Source organism: Marmota marmota, unplaced genomic scaffold, assembly GCF_001458135.2.
Source record: "Marmota marmota marmota unplaced genomic scaffold, marMar, whole genome shotgun sequence".
Taxonomy (NCBI): Eukaryota; Metazoa; Chordata; class Mammalia; order Rodentia; family Sciuridae; genus Marmota; species Marmota marmota.
The window spans coordinates 8,826,388-8,848,645 of record NW_026000057.1 but is presented as its reverse complement, the minus strand read 5'-3'; the positions used below and the strand labels follow the sequence as shown (position 1 = coordinate 8,848,645).

General features: G+C 39.8%; 2 protein-coding genes across 9 annotated transcripts in view; one reads left to right on the top strand and one right to left on the bottom strand.

Moving 5' to 3' along the window:
- Nucleotides 1-20,595, top strand: part of Sh3d19 (SH3 domain containing 19) — a 171,526-nt gene extending 150,931 nt beyond the window's left edge. For 7 of the 8 annotated variants that reach the window (XM_048813509.1, XM_048813513.1, XM_048813508.1 and 4 more), the window contains 8 exons: nucleotides 4,693-4,754; nucleotides 5,987-6,251; nucleotides 9,353-9,421; nucleotides 13,626-13,698; nucleotides 15,052-15,182; nucleotides 17,583-17,641; nucleotides 19,826-20,028; nucleotides 20,491-20,595. In XM_048813509.1, coding sequence (XP_048669466.1) covers nucleotides 4,693-4,754; nucleotides 5,987-6,251; nucleotides 9,353-9,421; nucleotides 13,626-13,698; nucleotides 15,052-15,182; nucleotides 17,583-17,641; nucleotides 19,826-20,028; nucleotides 20,491-20,564 — 936 coding nt within the window. In that variant the 3' untranslated portion in view covers nucleotides 20,565-20,595. The remainder of the gene's footprint in view (nucleotides 1-4,692; nucleotides 4,755-5,986; nucleotides 6,252-9,352; nucleotides 9,422-13,625; nucleotides 13,699-15,051; nucleotides 15,183-17,582; nucleotides 17,642-19,825; nucleotides 20,029-20,490) is intronic. The other variant, XM_048813507.1, reaches the window with a different exon arrangement.
- On the bottom strand, nucleotides 7,470-7,895 carry LOC107141256 (ATP synthase subunit f, mitochondrial-like). Its single transcript, XM_015484473.2, has one exon. The coding sequence runs from the start codon at nucleotides 7,871-7,873 to the stop codon at nucleotides 7,607-7,609; it is 267 nt and encodes an 88-aa protein (XP_015339959.1). The 5' UTR covers nucleotides 7,874-7,895; the 3' UTR covers nucleotides 7,470-7,606.
- Nucleotides 20,596-22,258: the final 1,663 nt, after the last annotated feature.

The window sequence follows — 22,258 nt, the reverse complement described above, 5'->3', positions numbered from 1 at the left end:
TAATCATTTTTTATTAAAACTGGGCCAAGGGCTTGGGATGTGGCTCAAATGGTAGCATGCTCGCCTGGCATGCGTGAGGCACTGGATTCGATCCTCAGCATCACATAATAATAAAATAAAGATTGAAAAAACCAGGCCAAGCCAGGAGTGATGGTGCACGCCTATAATCCCAGTGGCTTAGGAGGCTGAGATAGGTGGATAGCAAGTTCAATGGCAGCCTCAGCAACTTAGCAAGGCCCTAAGCAATTTGGCAAGACCCTTGTCAAAATTAAAAAATAAAAAGGGCTAGGCATTGAATTGGTGTGAATATTACTGTGTATACAACCAGAGATATGAAAAATTGTGCTTTATTAGTGTAATAAGAATTGTAATGCATTCTACTGTCTTATATAAATAAAAATATACAAAAAATACATAATGCAAATATACAATGTATAAAATATATTTTAAAAATTATAGAAAAATAAGAATAAATAAATCTTAAAAAAAAAAAAAAAAAAGGCTAGGGATATGTCTCAGTGGTTAAGTACCCCTGGGTTAAATCCCTGGTACAAAAAAAAAAATTGGGCCAAGGAAACCCCAAAGAGGATAGTAGGGCCCCTACCATACTGTTGTTGAATGAGAAAGTCTCCCACTTCCATGGAGGGACAGCTGCTTGAGAGGGTTATGGGTTTCTACTCTCAAAGTGTTAAAAAGGGAGCGAGAGGGTGATGAGTAGTGTATATATCATTCAGGAAGTGATGTCATGGGTTTTGTGAGTGACAAAGCTCTATTGAAATAATTATTATATTGGGTGTTAAGCAGTCGCCAAGCAACTCCCATGTTTTAGAAAAACAAGAAAAGGAAGTTGGAATAAACGAAACCATCTGGGGAGACACTAGAGGCATAGTTGTGTTTGTTCCTCACAATCATAACATGAGGAAAGTCCCGTCCTCCACTGTTTATAGGGTCGGAGCAGGTCTGTATTTTCCTAAATACGTAGTTTTTAAACTGAGTATGAAAGAAAAACAGAACAGACACAAGTTCAATTGTAACCCCTGTCCAGCGCGGGCTGTGGAACCAGGGTCACTTGGGTGAATCTGGGCAAACAGATTACCCAGACACAGAAAGTACCTTTTACTTGGGTGGTTTCAGGACAGCTTCTCCGCCTCAGATGTAAGGTCCCCCGAGGGGACAAGAGAAGAACACCGGAGGCAGGCGGGGTGGGGGGAGCACAATCTGAAGCCCTATTTATTGAGGGGAGTTGTTGATAGAACACTCCATCCAAAAAATTGTTCTATTACAACAAACAGGGGGGTGTAACTCAGCCCCATTGGGGACACCCAATCCCTGAGCTGTACCTGCTGCAAGCAGAGGTGAGTCCACATGAATGCCAGCTCCTTACTCCAGACTTAAAGACGTGTGCTTAGCTCCTGTTCAGGGCGGCCTCCGACATTCAGTGATTTGCCTGAAGTCACGTGTACAGACTTCTAGAGACAGAGTCACATAGATGCTTAAGAAATTCCTTTTGTTTGAGAATTATGAATACTGAATGAATTTTAGACCAGAGGCCCTAAAGATTAAAATGTGGATATGAGGGTCTCTAGAAAGAATATTTCATCAGTGTAGCAACCCAGGAAAAGAGGCGTGGTCTTTGCCAACTGCGTTTTTTAATGGCATAGAACAAAAACCCTCTGCTGTTTCTCCTGCCATGAATACTGGGGAACTTTCCATCTCGGGTAAGATGGCTGCAGTTGCCAGTCCTCGCCTTCTTCACTTAAATGGTGAAGGACTCCATTTAAGTGAGGAGCGGCAGGGCCACTGGAGCCCTTCTGCCAGTAAAAGCAGATACCTCTGTGTGCCCTGCTGCCCCTGGGCACGCAGGCTCTCAAAGCATCCCCAGGGAAGCTACCCACAGGTACAGGAGAGTCAGCTGAGAGTGCAGAGTATGTATGTGTCAGTCATGTAGCTCAGAAGGGTCTGTGGGAGGAAACAGGCTGATTTTGAATTCAGAACATAAGCAGCCTAAGTTCTTAGAAGAAATACATCTATAGAGGCTGCTTAGTAATTCCCCCACACAAGAGCACACAAGAGTGTGGTCTCAGGAGAAATCTTTGTCTTTTTAAAATACTACAAAAATCCTGGGGAATTATTTTGAAGTTAAAGTGTGATTCTAATGCCGATGAACAAAAAGATTTCTACAGACACAATACAAGCAGAAAAAACAAATTTGCCAGGAACTGAAATGCTTATCCAGACACATCAACTGCCGAAGTCCAGGGATGTCAGACTAGAGAAAAATTTCCACAGAGCAAGTACAGAGAGGCTTTGAAGTATGCGTGGAATGCTGAAGAGAAGGAAGTCCCTAATCGATAATCTTCCAAAGACTGTCAGCAGAACCTGGGCACAAGCCCATGCTTGAGCAAACACGAAGACAGTGGCTCTGGGGGGAACTGTCCCTGTGTTCTTGGCATTTGGAGTATATCAGACGTAGCAGTGCCTTTCAAGATGTGCCTGATGTCCCTGAGGAGTTTGGATGTACTGCCTTTTTTTATTCCGATTTAAAATTTGCTCACTGTAGAAAATTGAGAAATTAAAAAGTACTTAAGATTTCCCACAAAATTATCACCGTGGGTCTGGGAGTCAGTGGTAGAACATTTGCATGCTCAAGGACTTGGGTTCAATCCCTAGAATCACAAAAGAGCAAAAGAAAACAAAACAAAACCACCACCCAGGGGAAACTGCAGGTAATATTTGACACCAATTTAGGACCATATGCTGTGTATTTATTACAATACATCATCCTTACCTTTCCCTGTCAAGTTCATACATTGATATTCTTTTGAGATTTCTCCTTAATTGTTAAGGTATACAACTATAATGTTAAAAAAAAAAAGTAATAAAAGTTTCTCCCTATCTGTTTGAGTTTTTTTGCTTTGATTTATGTATATATGTATATATATAGTTAGATATAGATATATATTTAGTTAGATTTATTTATTTTATTTTTATGTGGTGATGAGGATCGAACCCAGTGCCTCATAATTGCTACGCAAGCGCTCTGCCACTGAGCTACAATGCCAGCCCCTGTTTTGACTTAATTTTAAAGATGACCAAAGAAGTAAATGCCTTTTCAAGTATCATAGCGTTATCTGCCAGGAAGAAATATAGACAACAGTGTATTTATAAGGCATGGATTATATTCTGGAATATTTCAGGGTTTATGAACTGGTGACTCGCCTCTCTACATTAACTGAACTCATTAGTGAAACCAAGTTTTAAGGGCAAGCTTAATTTGTCTTTAAAAATGGGATTTTAAAACATTGAAATATGTTTAAATGATCACCATTATTGGAACTTAATCATGTGATTTTTTTTTAAAGAATTTCTTTTTTAGTTGTAGATGAACACAATACCTTTATTTTGCTTATTATTTTTTTTTTAATGTGGTGCTGAGGATCGAACCCAATGCCTCACGCATGCTAGGCAAGCACTCTACCACTGAGCCACAACCCCAGTCCCTAATCATGTGATTTTTAAGGGAAAGTTATATTCCATGTGAATTTAAAATCATGAAAGTGAGTTTTAACTTATTTATAGGATATGAAGGAAGAAAACAGTCTGAATTAGCCCAGAGATTCCCAAGCTATAATTAAACCCCTTTACAAAAAAAAGAAAGTATAATTTTAAAGGACTAACAAATTTTCCCTATGATGTCTTAGAATATTTCTTGTGTATTGTGTTGGGGTCTTAGAAAGTGGGAGAGGAAAAGTAGGTTTTAATTGGAAATTTTCCAGTTCTGATTTTAAAAAGGAGACAATTAATTAGAAGAATTTAGTGAGGGGTTTTTTTCTTTGTTTGTTTTGTTTTGTTTTTTGAGTTTGGCTTTGAGATCTTTTAGCTTGTCACTCAGCAGGAGATCTGAAGATATTTCTGTGAGTTGTGCTCATTCCCCAATGCTTGGGCTATGCCCTGTTCAGAAGACCTGTTTAAGCAGCAGCTTGAGTCCCTTCCCCTGGGAAAGTCTTCCTGTTAATCTCTATGTGCTTCCAGTTTCTCTCATCTACGGTTAGGTTACATCCATCTTTAATTTTTCACATTGTTCCCCTTTGCTCTTCCCTATAAAACTCTTAGCCCATCCATCTACGGTGGCCTGGTGGTGTGAGTGCCCTTTGGGCCATCCCTCGGGCTGCTTTTAATTCTCGCCTCTTCAGTTTTGCAAAATGTCGAAACCATCCAGTGATGAGATAGGATCTGCCTATAAAACAACTAATAACCACTTCAATTAGTAGGTGTTTAGACTCAGGAGCAGTGTTTCCTCTGTGTAATTGGGATTAACAAGGGTCATGTGTTTGTTTACTTCCTATGGTGCCTGCTTACTTTGTTACTGTGTGACCCACCATGATGTAAATGTCATCCCCTAATATCTCATGAATCACCCGGTGCGTGGCCCTGCAGTGCTGTTGTCTAGTTCTGGTCCACAACAGGAGATGCCTTGGTTTCCTCTGCTGGGTGTTTTCACTTGTATTAGGACATGAATAGTGTGGAGTAAATAGTGAGTTAATATTATTTAAGATCAAAAATTCTTTTCTGCTATTTTCAATAACTGAGCTACATTTACACTTTCAGACCCAGCTAAATTCTCTAAAGTTCCTCTTGACAAGTTCTTTTTTAGGTTAATGTTGGCTAAAAATTCTCCTCTGATCCTTGTAGGAATCCAACCAAGCTGGTGAGACCGGAGGTTTTGTGCGAGGACCCCCAAGGTTGCCACCAAGGTAAGGAAGTGTGGGAAAAGTTAGAGAAAAATGAATGAGCCGGGCACTGTGGTGTGCACCTGTAATCCCAGCAGCTCAGGAGGCTGAGGCAGGAGGATTGCAAGTTCAAAGTCAGCCTCAGCAACTTAGTGAGATCCTGTCTCAAGATAAAACATTTTTTAAAAAGGGGAACTGGAGATGTGGTTGGTACCAAAAAATAAAGTAAAATAAAATGAATGACTCAGACCTGACGATCTTTTTCTATCATCCAGACCAAGTATTGTTGGTCTCAGATCTTTGTTTAGAGATAAAATAAACCCACAAATTCACCCCAGCTACCAGCCTACAGTTTGCCTCTGGCAGCAGGTTAGAGGAATCTCTGCTCCTTTTTCTTTTAACATAGTCCAAAATTTTGCAGAGCACAAATGTGGATTTCTTTTACTTTTCCTCAAACAAATGAACAAGGCTCCTTTCCAAACCTACAACAACCCCACTTCTGGAACACACACACACACACCCTCCCAGTTAAGAGAGACAGGCCTGGTTCGGGGCATCTGTAAAGGGACACAGGCTTTGTGAATTCAGAGGTGACCTGCTTTCTGAGCTCCAGAACTATCTGAACAAAAGGCTATAATGCTACCAGAAGACACTGCCATGTTGAAATTTATTTCTATCATAGTTTTTAAGAAAAAGCTTCCAACCTAAGAGTTGTCCTCTCCCATTTTCAAAATGAATTTTCTTTATGTTAATCTAAGTTAGTCTCAATAGTAACTCCTACGAGATGAACATCAGGGGGTTTTGATGTTCCTTTTCTAATCACATGCAAGCCCCCAGCACACATACCTGATATCTTATTATAAGCTTTTCATCTCAGACTTCGGTGGAAAAGTGCTTAGCTTCCTGAAATAGTCATGGTGTGTTTAAGAGCAGTCAGGGCCTCAGAGAGCTCGTGATAGTAAATGCTTGTTTGTCTTGAACTAATGAATCTCTGGTGCAAGATAACAGGAACCTGGAACATCATGGCATTTCCTCTAATAATATAATGTTTAATGCAGCAGTCATTTGCTCAAAAATAGCATACCCTGCAGGTTTCAGTAAATTGCACTCCACTTGCAGAAAGCTGTGAGGTGTCTTGTGTGTGTGTGTGTGTGTGTGTGTGTGTGTGTGTGTGTGTGTATACACCTATAGGAAAGGACAGAGTGGAACCTAATACTGATCAAGACACTGACTCCTGACTTCCCATTGACTTTCAGACCCGTTAATGGAAAACCTACTCCAGCTAGACGACCTCCTCCCAAAGGAGCCCCCGAGAGGCCACCTCCCCCAAAACTTCCTGCAACCCGAACATCAAATAAAAAACTGCCTTTTAGTCGGTCCTCTTCTGACATGGATCTTCAGAAAAAACAAAGTCACTTGGCATCTGGGCTCTCAAAAGCCAAGAGTCATATCTTTAAAAGTCAAGATCCGGTGCTACCCCCTCGTCCCAAACCAGGACATCCTCTGTACAGAAAATACATGGTAAGTTGGGCTTTTAAAAATGTTTGTGGTCAAGAGGTTTGTTCTACAATATATTTTAAAATCCATTATTCCGTAGAAAAAGATGGTGAAACAAATAGGAAATTGTTCCTTGACCCTAAGAGTGCTTTAGATAAGTTGACCAGAACACCACCTAGGCTTTGAAAGCAGGGTTTCATTAGTAGGAGAAACACAGGGGAAGAGGAAGCAGGCCACACGGGGGTTGTAAGGTGTTGACCAAGTGAAACTCAAAAACCTGACCCTGTAGGTTATGCTAATAGGAGTGACTGACAGAGAGTTATATCTTGATAGAGTTTACATCTTAAGCAACTTTGCCTACTGAGTAAATTTGGGGGGTGGGGGGTACTGGAGACTGAACTCAGGGGCACTTGACCACTGAGCCACATCCCCAGCCCTGTCTTGTATTTTATTTAGAGACAAGGCCTCACTAAGTTGCCTTGCTTTTGCTGAGGCTGGCTTTTGATATTCTCCTGCCTTGGCCTCCTGAGCCACTGGGATTACAGGTGTACACCACTGTGCCCAGTCCCCTGAGTACATTTTAAAATGAAGTTGAAGTGAAGTTTTTATTAAGGTGGGTGGATTTCCCACTTTTTTTTTTTTTTTTTCATTTTTTAAAGCCTAATTATACTGGAACCTTTAATAGCTACTAGTTAGCAGTTTTTTTCAATAGGTAAGATACTAACGTTTTTCTCAAGTGACTTCTGCTTCCATTTCTCATAGATGAAAAATAGCGTTGATGTGGTCTCTCCTTTGGTCAGGTTAATCTGATAAAATCTTTAAAATATTAAAATGATGAGGAAATCAGGACTGTTTGTTCTTTTTAAACAATTAATGATAGAGTAGCTCTTAACAGGAACAGTAGTTAATTATTTTGTCTTGTTCCATGTTTCCATCATTGAGTCAGGAATTTTCTTTTACTTTAAGTCATTCGGGGTTTTGTTAATTTTTTTTTTTTTTTAAGAGAGAGAATCATTTTTTTTTTTTTTTTTTTTTGTATATGGACACAACACAATGCCTTTATTTTTATGTGGTACTGAAAATTGAACCCGGGTCACGCCCATGCTAGGCAAGTGCTCTACCGTTTAGCCACGATCCCAGCCCTAATTTGTTTTTTAATCCTCCTTTGAAAAAGGAATAGACAGATGAGGAGGTAGACTATTCATATATATTCATATTCATTTATTTTTATTTTTATTTTTATTTTTTTTACCAGTCACCTTTTATTGGATATTAATACTCAGGATACGAAAGGATTCTGCCGTGAGGCCATGATTTCAGTTCTTCACAGGGGAGGCAGTCTCAGGAGTACATAATATGGTCTCCACACTGGCCCCTCTTCAATGGTACTTTCGTCGCCGCTCGTGCTTGAGTTCTTTGTAAGAAAGGCAGTAGCTGAAAAGCACGTATGCTGCCAGCACCATGTTGACCCCTGCGATGCTCCCCTTCTTCACGTTGATGTGTTTGTTGTAGTACCGGTGGTAACCTCTCTGAAATGCTCCCACAATGCCTTTAGGGGTGAAATCCCGCATCAATATCCAGCTTGGCAACTCCCCTAGTTTGACATCCATGAGTTTCTTCTCTTTCACTGGCACGATTGACGCCATCTTGGAGTCCTAGTGTCCGCCCTCATATTCATTTAAATCAATGAAACTTTAATTGCCAAAACTCACAGGTGGTACCAGAGATGTAGGGAACCTGCCTAGCATGTGTGAGGCCCTGGGTTTGATCCCTGAGACCACCAAAAACAAAACCCATGGACTGGGATTGTGGCTCAGCAGTAGAGTGTGTGGCTAGTGTGTGCAAGGCCCTGGGTTCGATCCTCAGCACCACATAAAATAAATAAATAAAATAAAATATTGTGCCCAACTACAACTAAAAAATAAATATTAAAAAAGAAAAAAACCCAAAGGTATTTGGGGGGATAGGTTGTTGATAATAAAAACAATAGCTGAGCCAGGGGCACACATCTGTAATCCTCGAAACTCAGCTCAGGAGGCTGAGGCAGGAGGATTGCAAATACAAGGCCAGCCTCAGCAGCTTAGTGAAACCCTGTCTCAAACTAAAAAACAAAACAAAAGAGGAAGGGATGTGGCTCAGTGGTAAATCACCCCTGTTGTTATATCCAAAGTGTCAACAACAACAACAACAACAACAGTAGCTGATGGGTATTGAGTACTGATTATGAGCCAGGCACTGTTCGAAGGTTTTATATAGGTAAAGTGCTCGTTTATTCTTCCCATCAACCTTGTGAGTTGATAAAATTATTATTCCTCATTGTACAAATGAGGACAAATAAGATGAGAAAGAAGCCAGCCAGTGGTGGAACCAAGATTTGAACGTAGATAACTAGCTCTGACCCCCTGCTCCTAACCATTAGGCCATATTATGAACACAGTGTTACCAATTGTAAAGACTCTACTTGCTTTGGACATTCTGTTAGGATTCCTTACTCAGTATAACTGCATACCAATAAAGTATTTAAAGAACTCAAAGGAAATCAATACATGTAACATGATGGTATGATGAGAATGGTGTGTCTCCTAAGGAAATAATTCCTTAAATTTTCCCTCATTTTTTTTCCATGGCTACCCTACCATTAAATTGCTAGCAGGGAATCCTGGGACACCAAGGAGATGTCTGGAAGTCTTGCTGCTCCACCCAGCCTTACAGGGCCACACCCGCACACTTCCCTATCTTTGTTCTTGAGTGACCCAAGGGCCCAGGCAGCCACCCTTTCCGTGTTTAAGAAGGCAGTCATTTTGAGAACTCTGAATTAAAGATGGGCTTTGATAGGCGGCAAGGTCAGACCCCCAGGGGACTTGGTGGACCTTCCCTGTAGAAAGGAACTTCTTAGTTGTTAGTTATTAAGGGAACTTTAGGCCCCATGCAGCCCTGGTGGTCCCCTGGGCTCCACCTCACCTCCCATGAACTTGAAAGTCCAGGAGACGCGCAGGCCCCCCTCCATGCAGGTGAGGTAGCCTGATCAGGAGAGCTGAGGCACACACGCCGAGTCCCTCAACAATCAGCAGCTCGTGAGGAGGCTCCTTGATTGTGAATGATTCTCCTGTTGGTTTTCATTTAAGCTGTCTGTGCCTCATGGAATTGCCAATGAAGACATTGTCCCACAAAACCCTGGAGAACTCTCTCGTAAGGTAAAGTGGAGCTCTTTCTTTACTGACGGGTGTGAAAAATCGCCGGCCTCTGTTACTGCTATTACACATTATTAAATGCTTTAGGCTCCAAAGATTAAAATGTGGAAAAGTAATAATGTTTTATTAAATAATAATTGCTTCAGAGAGTGGTATTGTACCTTCCAGTGTGGGGACGTACTTGTGATGCTGAAGCAGGCAGAAAATAATTACCTGGAATGCCAGAAGGGAGACGGGACAGGCAGAGTTCACGTGTCCCAGATGAAGATTATCACTCCTCTTGATGAGAGGACCATCAGATGAGCAGACCCAGCGGAAGGAATTAATGTTGTACAGCCTTCGTATCACACATGGCGGCACATCTCATAGAACTATTAATTACATTGCAGTCCCAAGTTTTTTATTAGGAAAGTTATCTTAACCAGAGTGAAAATTACAGTAGCATTCTGTTCCATTTTTAGAATGAATGACTTGAGGCTGGCCTCTGCCACCCTAATCACTCTGCTGCACATACCGACTGGGGTATTTTGCCACCTTCCACGGTGCAGGATCACTTGTGACCTTACTTGTGAAAGCCGGAGCACTCACTTGTGAACTCCCAACTGTGGGAGCCATTTATGTTTTTTAAATAATATAAACATGTTTGCCAAAGTGCCAGAGATCCATTTTCCAGCAGAATGGGTAATGATTTTAAAGGGGGTCCTATAAATGTTAAGTGTGACATTAAACACACACACACACACACACACTTCCTTTAAGATGTAAGCTTAGTGCAATCGTCATTTTGTAACCCAACAACCTTGAGTCACATTTTAAGCCTAACAAATTTGTGGAGCCTGGGCTGGGTCTGTAGCTCAGTGATAGCACTTGCCTAGCATGTGTGAGGTACTGGGTTCGATCCCCAGCACCACCTATAAATAAATAAATAAAACAAAGGTCCACCGACAACTAAATATATATATTTATTTGGAGCCTGGGAAGATACAAAGATTGTTAAATGTCATTTGTTTAGCAAGAAACATGCTGTCAAATAATTCATAGATGGATTTTTTTTTTTTTAAGTTTTAGGTGGATACAATATCTTTATTTTACATTTATGTAGTGCTAAGAATCAAACCCAATGTCTCACGAATGCTAGGCAAGCACACTACCACTTGAGCCACATCCCCAGCCCTAGAGGGATATTTTTTAAAGAGCGTCCAGTTTTCACTGTTAGTTAATGTCAAATATATAAAAAATAATTCCCACTAGTCATTCAACCCAAGTAAAGTATTTTGTTTTACCGTTTTATTTTCATTTTTATAATCTCATTCAATTCTTCTTAGAAGGCAGTTTATCTTAGAAGATTTGCTTAAGAAACTAAGAATTTGTATTTTGTGGAGCAGAGAAAAATACACGGTCAGCCAGTTGCAGCTGGTTGTGAAAATTCTAAGTTCAGTTCACATAAGTTGTGTTACTTATTCTGTCTGTATTGGTACAGCGTTATCCAACTGTCCTCACGTCCTTCCTCTTTCAGAACACACTGATGTTAACCATGAGGTACATGCCCCAAAGCTATCCTTAAAAAACGAAAGCTAAAAAATGAGGTGTTATTCTTTTATAATGTCCAAAGTGTTTCCACTTTAAACATCACCTTCTCATCTTGTGCTCCAGGCTTGCAGAGGTGGCCTCGGGTGGCCATTTCATTATCACTGTAGGTGATGGTGTCAGTGGTAAAATCAGTGCAGTTACCAATAACGATAATGAAATGAATCCTCCACTAGGCTTTTGGGTTCATGGTTATCATTAAGTTTCTTAGAAAAGCAAAACTTACCTGGGGATGTGGCTCAGGGATGGAGTGTCTGCCTGGCATTTATGAAGCCCTTGGCTCGATCCCTGGCACCACAAATAAATATACATCAGTGCTTCCTGCTTTGTGTGGGTACCTGTGAATAAATAAACAAAAACAACAACAAAAAAAGAAACCTTACTGTTTGAAAATCTGGTTTTGAGGTAAATATCTCTAAGAATGTTTTACTTTTCCCTAATTTGGTAAAAAGAGAATATTGGCCATTATCAATTATAGTTGAATCCGATGGATCCTGGGAAATCTGGGAGGTTCATGGTTGAACTCACACCCAGTTACAGGAAGCGAGGCTTCAGTTCACCTGCTCCCTACAACACAGGTGTTCATCTAACCGTCTACATTTTGTTTTTTAATGTGTGAAATAAATATGACAACACCTCATGGAGTTGATTTTAGAACTGACATATTATATGATTCCATATGAGGTAAAGATGATTCCATTTTAGGTAAAAGTAAATCCATGGAGATAGAAAGGTAGGTTCGTGGTTACCTTGGACTGAGGTAGGGGTTGTGCAATTCTGTGAATAAACTAAAACCGCACACATGCTACACGGGGTGGTTTATTGTATATGAGTTATGTCTCAAAGGTGTTTATCAAATTAAATGAGCTAATGTCTAGAGGTGTTACACACAATAAGTAGCACACAGCAAACGAACAATAAATATTAGCTTTCTTATTGTTATCATACCATTTGTATCAGCACTGCTATAGAAAGCCCTTTGAAATATATTAGATTTACCTACCACGTACCCACCCTGACACGGGTCTCTGTTCAACCTCTTGTGGACAACCCTCTCCAGCCTGTTCCATTTGCCCTTCACCTGACAGGCCAAGTTGATGGGCATCATTGCCAGGGATCTCCCTACACTGAAGGCAGAGAAGGGGAACCGCAATCAGGAGGCACAAGTAACCTTCCCCAGCCTCCCAGGCTTGGTTACCTTTAGATCACTGGTCCGTTTTGAGGCTTAGGTTTGTGTTAGGTGTGAGGTTGATCTCTGACTTTATTTTTTCCAAATGGATAGCCATCTTCCCTGATATTATTTATTGAGTAGCCATTCTTTCTCCATAGATATAAATCAGTACAAAACAAAAATCACATATTCATGGGTAATAAATTACCAGCACTGAAGAGCTTTGAGTTACAGCACTCCAAATAGCATCCCTCCGTCAGGTTTGATGGTGAAGGTGATGATGTGGATAAGCCTTGTTTCTTAAAGAACGTGAGAGTAACAACGGTTTGTCATTAAGAAGGTCCCTCTTCAACCCTGCCCTCTCCTCCAGCCAATCGAGACCATTGGCTAGATGGGTGGGGAATATCGCATTCATTCTCTTTGCTAATTTATTTAGAATTACTGTTGAATAAATGATTCAGATTAAATAGAAAATCCAGGCCAGGCATGGGAGGTAGAATTGCTTTCAAATTAGAGAAGACATTCAATTAAGTGGTAATAAATGAAATGGATTTTACCTTTTGTGAATTATACTTCTGTGGGAAGTCATTAGCTGCCTTCATTACAAAAGGCAAGAACATAAATTGTGGAACTTTCTTCTTTTCCCATCCTAATAAAGACACAACTTCTAAGGCTCTGTTCTTAAGGATTAGTCTTAAGGGGAAAACTACCTACCCTTCAAAGGGGAAGAGGTCACAAACTACTGCTTTGGGGGAGAATAAATAATACTGCTTTTTTTTTTTTTTTTAAGCAGTACTCTCCCTTTTTAAATTTTCTTGGTTGGAAAAAAAAAGAAGAAAAAAATATGCAGGGAATATTATAATTGAGAGTTATTTCTGTCCCCCCTTGGCAAGGTAACATTCTTTTTCAGCTTGATAATGGTTCCCTTGTGTAGTTTACCTGTGTGGTTTTCATCTTGTACTCATAATGTAATTGTGGCAAGCGGACTCTAATGAGAAAAAAAAAAATGGCTTCAGAGTGAATAATGAATCTAGCATCTAGCTGGGTGCAGTGGCGCACGCCTGTAATCCCAGCAATTTGGGAGGCTAAGGCAGGAGGATTGCAAGTTCGTGGCCAGCCCTCGAAATTTAGTGAGGCCCTAGGCAACTTAGCAAAACTCTGCCTCAAATTTTTTTAAAAAGGAGGGCTGGGGCTATAGCTCAGTGGCAAAGTGCTTGCCTAGCATGTGTGAGGCACTGGGTTTGATCCTTGGCACCACATAAAAATTAACAAATAAAGGCATTCTGTCCATCTACAACTACAAAAAAAAAATTTCTTTTTTAATTAAATAAAAAAGGACTGGAAATGTAGCTCAGTGGTAAAGTGCCCCTGGGTTCAATCCTCAGTACCAAAAATAAAATCTAGCATCCATCCTGAATACTTCATTCACAGCCCTGTTTCTCCCCCTAGGATCCAAGCCCTGCTCAGAAACCTGTGGACAGTAGTGCTCCTCACGCTGTCGTTCTTCATGATTTTGCAGCAGGTAAGGACATAAATAATAGATTGTTATTACAGGATCCAGGAGTGAGTCATCATCCCTGGGTTAACGAACCTCCCAAGACATCCTTCTTTATTTTCTGCCTGTAGAATCCTTGACTAGAGATATCATCTAACCCATCACCTGAGGAAGGGGGCCAACTGTACCCAGCCATTCCAGAAAGCCTCGTTGTAATCTTGGTGTGGTGGTGCGCAACTATAATCCCAGGGGCTTGGGAGGCTGAGGGAGGAGGAGGATCATGAGTTCAAAGCCAGCCTCAGCATTTTAGCAAGGCACTAAGCAAATTAGTAAGACCCTGTCTCTAAATAAAAAATAAAAAGGGCTGGGGATGTGGCTCAGTGGGTAAGCCCCCGTGGGTTCAGTGCCTGGTACCAAAAAAAGAAAAAAAAAGAAAGCTTAGTTGCATACCTTGCCTTTGATACTCTCTGAGAGGGAGTTTCTCATGTAAATAAACAAAGCAAAGTGTCTGGCAGTTACAAACTTGTAGTGGATACTAATTAACAATTGTAATGTAGTTAATTATAATTTAATAAATTAAGTTCTTTAGTCCCAAGAGTTGTCTTACGTACTATTGAACTATGAGATCAAACTATTAAATTTTTGGCCAGATATGGTGTCATCCCAGCAACTCAGAAGGCCGAGGCAGGAAGATCACAAGTTTGAGGCCAGCCTCAACAACTTACCAAGAACCCGTCTCAAAATTTTAGAAAAGTGGAGGTGGGACTGAGGATGTAGCTCTGTGCTTCATCGGTGTTCAATCTCTAGTACCATACACATGCACACAAAAGTTAATTTTTTGTAATTTTTAAAATACCCTTCATATTCAAGGCTAAAAAGAAAATAAATACTTGATTTATTTATGACATCTTTTTAATCCATTTGGTAGACTGATTTTTATCTCAGTGAGGGAAAATTTACTTAGAGCTATAGGACTTCCTTAGTTAATATTTGAGGCTAAAGTGATTTTTAAGCATGATTGAGAATAATGATAATATTATACCATGTCTATAAAACCCTTCCATTGTTCAGTGTGCATTCAGCAAGAGGTTTTTATTGGCACAGTAGGAATCACTGGCCAGCACAATGGTTGTTTGTTTTTTTATCACCATTTCCCATCAATCATTGCATAGTAGATATGTCTAGTTTGATGTTAGGAGGAGCTTATATCATGAAAATTTTCAAAATATATATTTTCAATAAGTTTGGTTAGTGTGCTCTGTCAGAGTCAGTAGAATGTAGGGCCTCCATGGGCAGAACTAAATGCCTCTTTGTTCTCGACTTTAATGAAATATGCAATCAGGATAATTTATCATACGTAACTGTGATCTGCTGTTACAGAGCAAGATGACGATTTGAATCTCACATCTGGAGAAATTGTTTATCTTCTTGAAAAAATAGACACAGATTGGTACAGAGGGAAATGCAGAAGCCAGACTGGCGTATTTCCTGCCAACTATGTCAAAGTAATCGTAAGTGACATGTGCTCATTTTAATTGGTCCCATATTCAGTGGGTTCCAAGTGACTTGCAGATTGCTAAAAAGCGACCAGAAGCCTAGATTCTGGAGTTCTAGTTCTCCCTTCCATTGATTAATTTGTCATTTGGGAAGTTCAAAAGTCAAGAGTTATTTCAGTAATGAGTGATCATTTTTCTTAGATGATGAGGTCTTAGAACGTAATACCTGAATGCCATCTGAATCCAAAAGTGAATGCCACACAGGCCACTTGGTGAACCACCTATTCCTGGGTTGTTAAACACTTCATGATATGTTAATTCTTTGAGACTTTTAGTGAACATGAATTAAATGGTACCAGACTGTCCTGAAAGAAATGTTTGCAAGGTTATGGTACCACTTCTCATTTTCTTTGGAGTACATTTTATTTTTGGCTTCTTTCTTTTCTTTTCCTATTTATCTCCATCTTTCAAAAAAAAATTGGGGTGATACTAATCTAGTTATTGGACCTAATGGTTCATTAATGGTTTTTCACATAATAATTTCAAATTTGATTAGGAAAAAATTATATTAAAGCATCAGTATTGCATACGCCCTCACAGCCTAACTTGGAGTGCCTACCTGTGTGTTGGAGCTTCATGTGCTAAGACCAGATGACTGTGCAACATGAGGATAAAACAAGATTGCCCATTGAGGGCTGGGGATATAGCTCAGTTGGTAGAGTGCTTGTCCCGCCTTCATAAGGCCATGGGTTTAATTCCCAGCACCACAAAAAAAAAAAAAAAAAGATTGCCCATTGAACATTTGTATCCATAGGAAGATTATGACTCAGCCCCATGTGACTTATTGATAAATACTATGAAATATCAATAACTCTAGCTTAAATAATTCAGCTTCAGCCAGGTGCAGCGGCGCATGCCTGTCATCTCAGCAGTTTGGGAGGCAGAGGCAGGAGGATCATGAGTTCAAAACCAGCCTCAGCAACAGTGAAGCTCTAAACAACTCAGTGAGACCCTGTCTCCAAATACAAAAAGGGGGGTACTGGGGATGTAGCTTAGTGGTCTAGTGTTCCTGAGTTCAATCCCTGGTATCCTTCACCACCCCCCCGCAAAAAAAAATAGTTTCGCTTCCACAGCTTATAGGGGAGAAGAGAGCAATTTTCCATTACATCTGAAACAAGTATAACAGGAAATGTGTATTTTTCAAGTAGAAATGAGTGTGTCTCTTGGATTACAAAATGCCATTCTTAAAATTGTCTAGTGTATATATGGCCTGATTCTTTGGAGAAATTCAAACCACATTCTCTAAATTAATATTAAGAATAATGTTGGTTTTAGCACTCTTCCTCATTTTTCTTCTGCCCAATGGAGCAGTACTTTAAAAAGCACAATTACCACACTGAAATCAATCACAGCAAGCCTGCCACATTATTGGTATAAATGTTATTTCTAAGCCCACAAGTTTAAAAAATTGTTTTAAAACTTCAAACTTGGTAGAATTCATCAAGAAGGGTACTGATTTATTTAATATAAACCTCATAGCCTTAAGTAGTTTCAGACTGCGTATATATATGGCCAACAATTTTATTACAGCCCAGCTCCTTTGAGCCTTGTAGATTATATATAAAGTGCCTGCCAGTTAGTACATGCTCACTTAGGTGAATACCTTTCTTCTTTCCCTATTCGCATTGAAGGGGAAAAAAAAGATGTTCCACAGTTATGGATATGAAGAGGATCCACAAGTTTGGTCAAATTGTTTTGTTTGGGGGTTTGAAGAGTAATTCAGAATCCTGCTGTCGATGTGAACGGGTGTGGTAGTGCCCATGTGCGACAGCATTAATGCCTTAATGGCTGGTTCCTTTCTTAAATCCTTCTCAGCTGAAGTTTTCATCTTGGAGAACCAAGCTTAGAGAAAACTCAGTCAGAAGTAGAATCTGAATGTGCTTATCCCAGCAAATAAGAGAAGGGTTGATCGCCGACTCAAGGAGGGCTACTTCACGAGCTGTACATTTTTCCCAAAATCCACATGCTGGATTTTTTGCTGTTTAGCACCTGTGGTATAACAAGTTTAACACCTAGTTAAACTAGTTAATTTCAGTCATGCATTTCCTAACTTCTTGGCCTGAAATTTATCCTACTAAAGTCCAGCCTGGTGTGATGGCACATGCCTATAACCCCAGCCTCTCTGGAGGCTGAGGCAGGAAGATGGCAAGTTCAAGGATAGCCTGGGCAACTCAGAGAGACCTGTCTCAAGATTAAATAAATAAATAAATAAGACTGGGGATGTAGCACAAAGGTAGAGCACTCTTGAGTTCAATCCTCAATATAAGTGAAAATAAACAGAATATATATAGATATATATCTTATTGAAGTTTGGAAAAAAAAATACAATTGTTACCATGATTTTGTCTTTACTAGGTTGATATTCCAGAAGGAGAAAATGGGAAAAGAGAATCTGTTTCATCTCATTGTGTTAAGTAAGTTCTATGTATGTTCCTTTGCATGAAATATAGAGGAAGTAAGAATTTATATCATGAAGAATTACCAAGCTTAAACACTTCCAGTGTGTAATATTCAGATTCTCTCTCTCTCTCTTTTTTTTTTTTTTTTGTTTGTTTTTAATTATGAGGAAAGCTTTGTTTTTTAAAAAAGCCAAAGTGGGTTCAGGTTTTGCTGAAAATTCTGTGTGTTGATAGTAGCTGTCCATCCAGTGCTTGCAGAGAGCTGCTGGGGGAGCCAAGCCTGCTGCCTCTAAGGTCTGGCTTTGGCCTGGGCAGAGATGGTTTGTTGGCCTTCTAGTATAAGATTCAACTGTTTTGTCAGGAAAAACGTTTGAATCTTACAGAAATGTGGGTCATACGAAAACCACTAGATGGGGCTGAGGGTGTAGCCTCAGTGGTAGAGCACTTGCCTGGTAATGTACAAACCAGGCCCTGGGTTTTGTGGCTAGGACCACAAAACAACAACAACAAAAAAAAATCCCTGCTAGACATGTTGTATTATTTTGCTTTCAAAAAGAACTAGAAGAAAATAAAGGAAGAGTTAAGTTGAAGGGATCTTTCTGTATGTCTAAAGACCTTTGCTTGAATTTATAAACCCTTTTATGCATCATTGTAACTCCTTGGTGATTTAAAACCCTGCCAAAATGCAACTTTATATTCTAGTAAAATGAGCAAATTAATAGAATTCACTACCTGCAGGTGACTGTAAACCTGTCGATGAATAGGTCAGACATAAGGAGATGCTCCCAGGGGACTTGAGAAAATAAATGCAAAGGTTATCACAAATAAGAAAACTTCCGTTGCCACAGCAGTGAATTCAGTTTCATGTTCCACTTTTCTCCTGTTTTTGAGCAGCACGGACCATATCAACAGTTTAATTTAAAGTAGGCTTGAACAGCCGTGGATCCACTGACCTGACTTCAACCAGAACTTGAGTGGATCCAGGATCCACCTGTTCTCTTCAAACACCTTGCTATAGAAACTTCCTTCCTGAAGTTTCAAATCAAAGGTTTGATATTAAATCAGACCTTCTAGAGACACAAGTTGGCTCTGCTTTTATGTTCTTTTTGGTCAAAATTGTACACCACTTAAGGATTGTTCCAAGTCTCATAAACAAAGCCTTTTTTTTTTTTTTTTTTTTTTTTTATTTTTTAGTTATCGGCGGATACAACATGTTTGTTTTGTATGTGGTGCTGAGGATCGAACCCGGGCCGCACGCATGCCAGGCGAGTGCGCTACCACTTGAGCCACATCCCCAGCCCCAAAGCCTTTTTTTAAAGGAGATATAAAAATCATTTCATAAAGGAACAGAGTTGGTAGATTACATGTTTTGAAGTACCAAATTTCTGTTTTCTTCCAACTTTTCCAATTTGTGAGGCCATTCATCTATACATTCAACTCATCGACGGATGGGCCCATCTGAAGCTACTGTGTGCTGCCCTGATTCTTGCTCAGGCAGTTTGATGTCTTTGCCCTGAGATTCTTGGGATAGGGCCCCTAAACCAAATGCACTTGTGATTGAAAGGCTGCAGGCGGGATCATGGATTGGTGTGGCCCACAAACACATGGAGTCTAGAATGATTATGTAATGAAGTAAAAATGTTCAAAAGACAGGCATGGCAGCATGAACCAACCATTCAGCTGCTTCTCTGTTCCTCTGCGTGTATTCTGTGACCTTGAGCTTTCTGAGTGAATCAGCTCACATCCAAACAGTAAGCGCTGTCCTTTAGATGTGTCACTTACTCTTTTTCATGGAAAATGTTAAAATTATCCAAAATATACCTTGTTCCATATTAAACACAGAATAAATGTCTATTGAAAGACTGAGTGAAGGTTTTGAAGCATTTTAGAAGTTAGTACTGTTTTATGGAGTGAAGTGTTGCCCCAGTTCTAGAACTGAAAATAAACCTAGTTAAAATCTTTTATATGTTTATATTAACTGCAGTCCCAGGGGTTTGGGATGCTCCTGAGTTCCATTCCCAGCCTCAGCAACTAAGCAAGGCCCTAGCAACTTAGTGAGACCCTGTCTTAAAATAAAAAACAAAAAGGGTAGGGTATGTACTCAATGGCAAAGCACCTCTGGATTCAATACCCAGCGCCCCTCCTCAAAAAAAAAATCAGTATTCTCCAGTTTAACCCACAGATGTGTTCTTTGTTCAGAAATACAAGATGTGTTGCTCGGTTTGAATATATTGGAGACCAGAAGGATGAGTTAAGTTTCTCAGAGGGAGAAATGATTATTCTTAAAGAGTACATGAATGAGGAATGGGCAAGAGGAGAGCTTCAAGACAGAACTGGGATCTTCCCCCTTAACTTCGTGGAACTTGTTGAGGATTATTCCACCTCTGGTGCAAATGTTTTAAGTGAGTATAGAAAATACGGGTTTTTAAAAAATTATGTCATTCTAATTTAAATAAGCTAATAATATGATAATACTTAATAATACTTAAGTTGTATAATCCACATGGACATATTTTTAAGGTAGAAGGGGAAATATTTTAAATGATGATTTATATGGATAGCTATTACTGTGATCATCTCTGAGCTGATTTTGTTGTTTTAGGTTAATTAACAATAGTGTCATTTACAAAGTGGCCAGGATTTCTTAAACACATGAGCTATACAGTTTAATTAATGTGTATCCTTCTTCACTTTAGAGTAATAAAACAATCCCAGAGAGGGGATTAGAGATCAAGGGACATAGCTAATAACTGAAGACACTGGTCTGGAATTCCAGACTTTTGCCTCCCACCCCCACCTAAACGTTTTTCTCTAATACCAGTGGTCTTCTCATCTGACATTTTGACCTTTTGTTTTTAATGTAGGAACAAAGATACCACCAAAGACCAAAAAAGAAGATTCTGGCTCACATTCTCAGGTAGGCTGTTGGAGTGGGTGACTGTTGGGACAGCCAGCTTTAAACCCTGGGAGGAATATTAAAATTACAATTACCAGGGGCTGGGGATGTGGCTCAAGCGGTAGCACGCTCACCTGGCATGCATGCGGCCCAGGTTCGATCCTCAGCACCACATACAAACAAAGATGTTGTGTCTGCTGAAAAAACTAAAAAATAAATATTAAAAATTCTCTCTCTCTCTCTTTAAAAAAAAAAATTACAATTACCAAGAGAAAACAGTATGAAATAATTTTTCAATTCATATAGCAAATGTTTGTAATAAATTAAATAGTAAGACGATTAATTCAATGTAATATTATACATAGAGCTTATTCAAAGACATATAGATCCTGACAGAAAATGAGGAAAGAAGCCATCCACTGGTGGTATTCCCTGTCGTCCCAGGAACCCAGTGGTGGAGGCAGGAGGATTGTTTGAGCCCCAAGTTGAAGGCCGTAGTGTGTTATGCCCATTGGGTGTCCATACTAAGCTGAGCACTGATAACGGTGGCCTCATAGGACCTACCAGCTTGCACGTGCTTCAAGCACTGGAGTTGCAGCCAGACACTCCAGCCTGGGCAATGAAGCACACGTTGTCTCTTGAAGAAAACAGAAATGGCAGACACACCTGTAATCATCCCAGTGGCTCAGGAGCTGAGGTAGGAGGATCCCAGATTCTAAGGCAGCCTCAGTAATTTAGTAAGGCCCTGTCTCAAAATTAAAAATAAAAAAAAAGGTTGGTGATGTGGCTCAGTAGGTAAGTGGCCCTGGATTCAATCTCTAGTACCAAAAAACAAAAAAAAAGGAAGAGGAGGAAAAAGACACAATTGGAGAATTCATAAAAAAGTTGTAAGTGGCTGATACCTTACTAGTAATCAAGAAAATATAATAAAGCAGCAATAAAATAGTATTTTATTTAAAATTATATATATATTTTTAATTTTGGAGAGGGTACCAGGAATTTTGAACTCCGGGACACTCAACCACTGAGCCATATCCCCAGCTCTATTTTGTATTTTATTTAGAGACAGGGTCTCACTGAGTTGTTAAGCACCTCGTCCTTGCTGAGGCTGGATTTGAACTCAAGGTCATCCCATCTCAGCCTCCCAAGCTGCTAGGATTACAGGCAAGTGCCATTGCGCCTAGCTTAAAATTATATATTTTTTAAGATGATTACTTGTGTTATATGAATTTCATGCCAGTGTGCTTTTGTTTTTGTGTTTAGTTGTAAATGAACACAACACCTTTATTTTATTTATTTATTTTTATGTGGCACTGAGGATCGAACCCAGTGCCTCACTGAGCCACAATCCCAACCCTTAAAATTATATTTAAGAAAAAAGTTGGGCTGGGGATGTGGCTCAAGCGGTAGCGCGCTCGCCTGGCATGCATGCGGCCCGGGTTCGATCCTCAGCACCACATACAAACAAAGATGTTGTGTCCGCCAGTAACTAAAAAATAAATATTAAAATTCTCCAAAAAAAACACAGTACATGTATGAAGACATGAATTGGTGTCAACATACTTAAAAAATTATCAGAAACTTTTATTTCTGAAACTTAATAGGAACATAAAATATTGGGTAATTTAAGAAGACTTCAGGCTTTGAAATCAGTGAAGAGGGGCTGGGGTTGTGGCTCAGAGGTACAGTGCTTGCCTAGTATGCGTGAGACACTGGGCTCATCCTCAGCACCACAT

Bases quoted from the DNA above. Each gene is read 5' to 3' on its own strand.
- LOC107141256 (XM_015484473.2), bottom strand. From the start codon at position 7,873: ATGGCGTCAATCGTGCCAGTGAAAGAGAAGAAACTCATGGATGTCAAA.